Source organism: Buceros rhinoceros, unplaced genomic scaffold, assembly GCF_000710305.1.
Source record: "Buceros rhinoceros silvestris isolate BGI_N320 unplaced genomic scaffold, ASM71030v1 C13152610, whole genome shotgun sequence".
NCBI lineage: Eukaryota > Metazoa > Chordata > Aves > Bucerotiformes > Bucerotidae > Buceros > Buceros rhinoceros.
In genome coordinates this window covers 2,073-3,024 of record NW_010449764.1, presented here as the reverse complement: position 1 = coordinate 3,024, position 952 = coordinate 2,073, and the positions used below count along the sequence as shown (strand labels likewise).

The window sequence follows — 952 nt, the reverse complement described above, 5'->3', positions numbered from 1 at the left end:
CGAGGGCGGCGTGGTGGAGACCGTCTCGGCCTACAAGTTCTACCTGGCCTTCGAGAACTCCCAGCACACCGACTACATCACCGAGAAGCTCTGGAGAAACGCCTTCGCCGCCAGTGCCGTGCCCGTCGTCCTCGGACCCCGCAGGGCCAACTACGAGCGCTTCATCCCCCCCGACTCCTTCATCCACGTCGACGACTTCCCCAGCCCCCGCCTGCTGGCCACCTACCTGAAATTCCTCGATAAAAACAAACCCAACTACAGGAGGTATTTTGCCTGGAGGAGGAAGTACGAGGTCCACGTCACCTCGTTCTGGGACGAGCATTTCTGCAAGGTTTGCGAGGCCGTGAGGGCAGCCGGCAATCAAATGAAGACTGTTCGAAACCTGGCCAGCTGGTTCGAAAGCTGATGTTCGTGGCAGGGGAGGCTTGGTGGTCAGCCTGTGCCAGCGGTGGGCTGCGTCGAGGCGTGGGGAAGGGTGGCTCTGACAGAGATCACAGCTGAGAGGGCTGTCATCAGCCAGAGAAGTGCAAAGGTGCAGGTAAACAAGCTGTGAAAAGTCCACAAAAGGAAGATTTTTATTAAAGTGCAAAATTTAAAAAGTACAAAGAAACATCAGGCAAGATGATTCTCAAAGAGCAAAGTTAAATTTCCAGAAGTCATACAGATCTGAAAGCTTTAGAGTTGTGCGCAGCTTGACATAAATAACCGATGCCAAGTTCTTCAGCCGTGCATCTGAAACCAATTTTGTCAGCTATGACAGCTTCCTGGACCAGGAAACTTTCTCCTGCTTGCAGGGGATACGTGGTCAGCACCGGCTTTCTGCAGTCCAAACACAAAAGTGAACATTGTTCACAGAGATTATTGTGCGAGTGAAAGCTATTTGCAGACAACTTGTGTGCTGCGAGTGTTGAATGTAAGAATGTAATGGTATAGCAGCACTTTTTTAGCCATG

At 51.6% G+C, this 952-nt stretch overlaps 1 protein-coding gene across 1 annotated transcript; it reads left to right on the top strand.

Annotated features, from left to right (window-relative positions):
- Nucleotides 1–4: 4 nt before the first annotated feature.
- LOC104500696 (alpha-(1,3)-fucosyltransferase 4-like) lies at nt 5–406 on the top strand (the record flags this gene model as incomplete). Its single annotated transcript, XM_010144387.1, has 1 exon — nt 5–406. A coding segment is annotated over one exon (402 nt), but the record flags the coding sequence as incomplete, so codon positions are not given.
- Nucleotides 407–952: the final 546 nt, after the last annotated feature.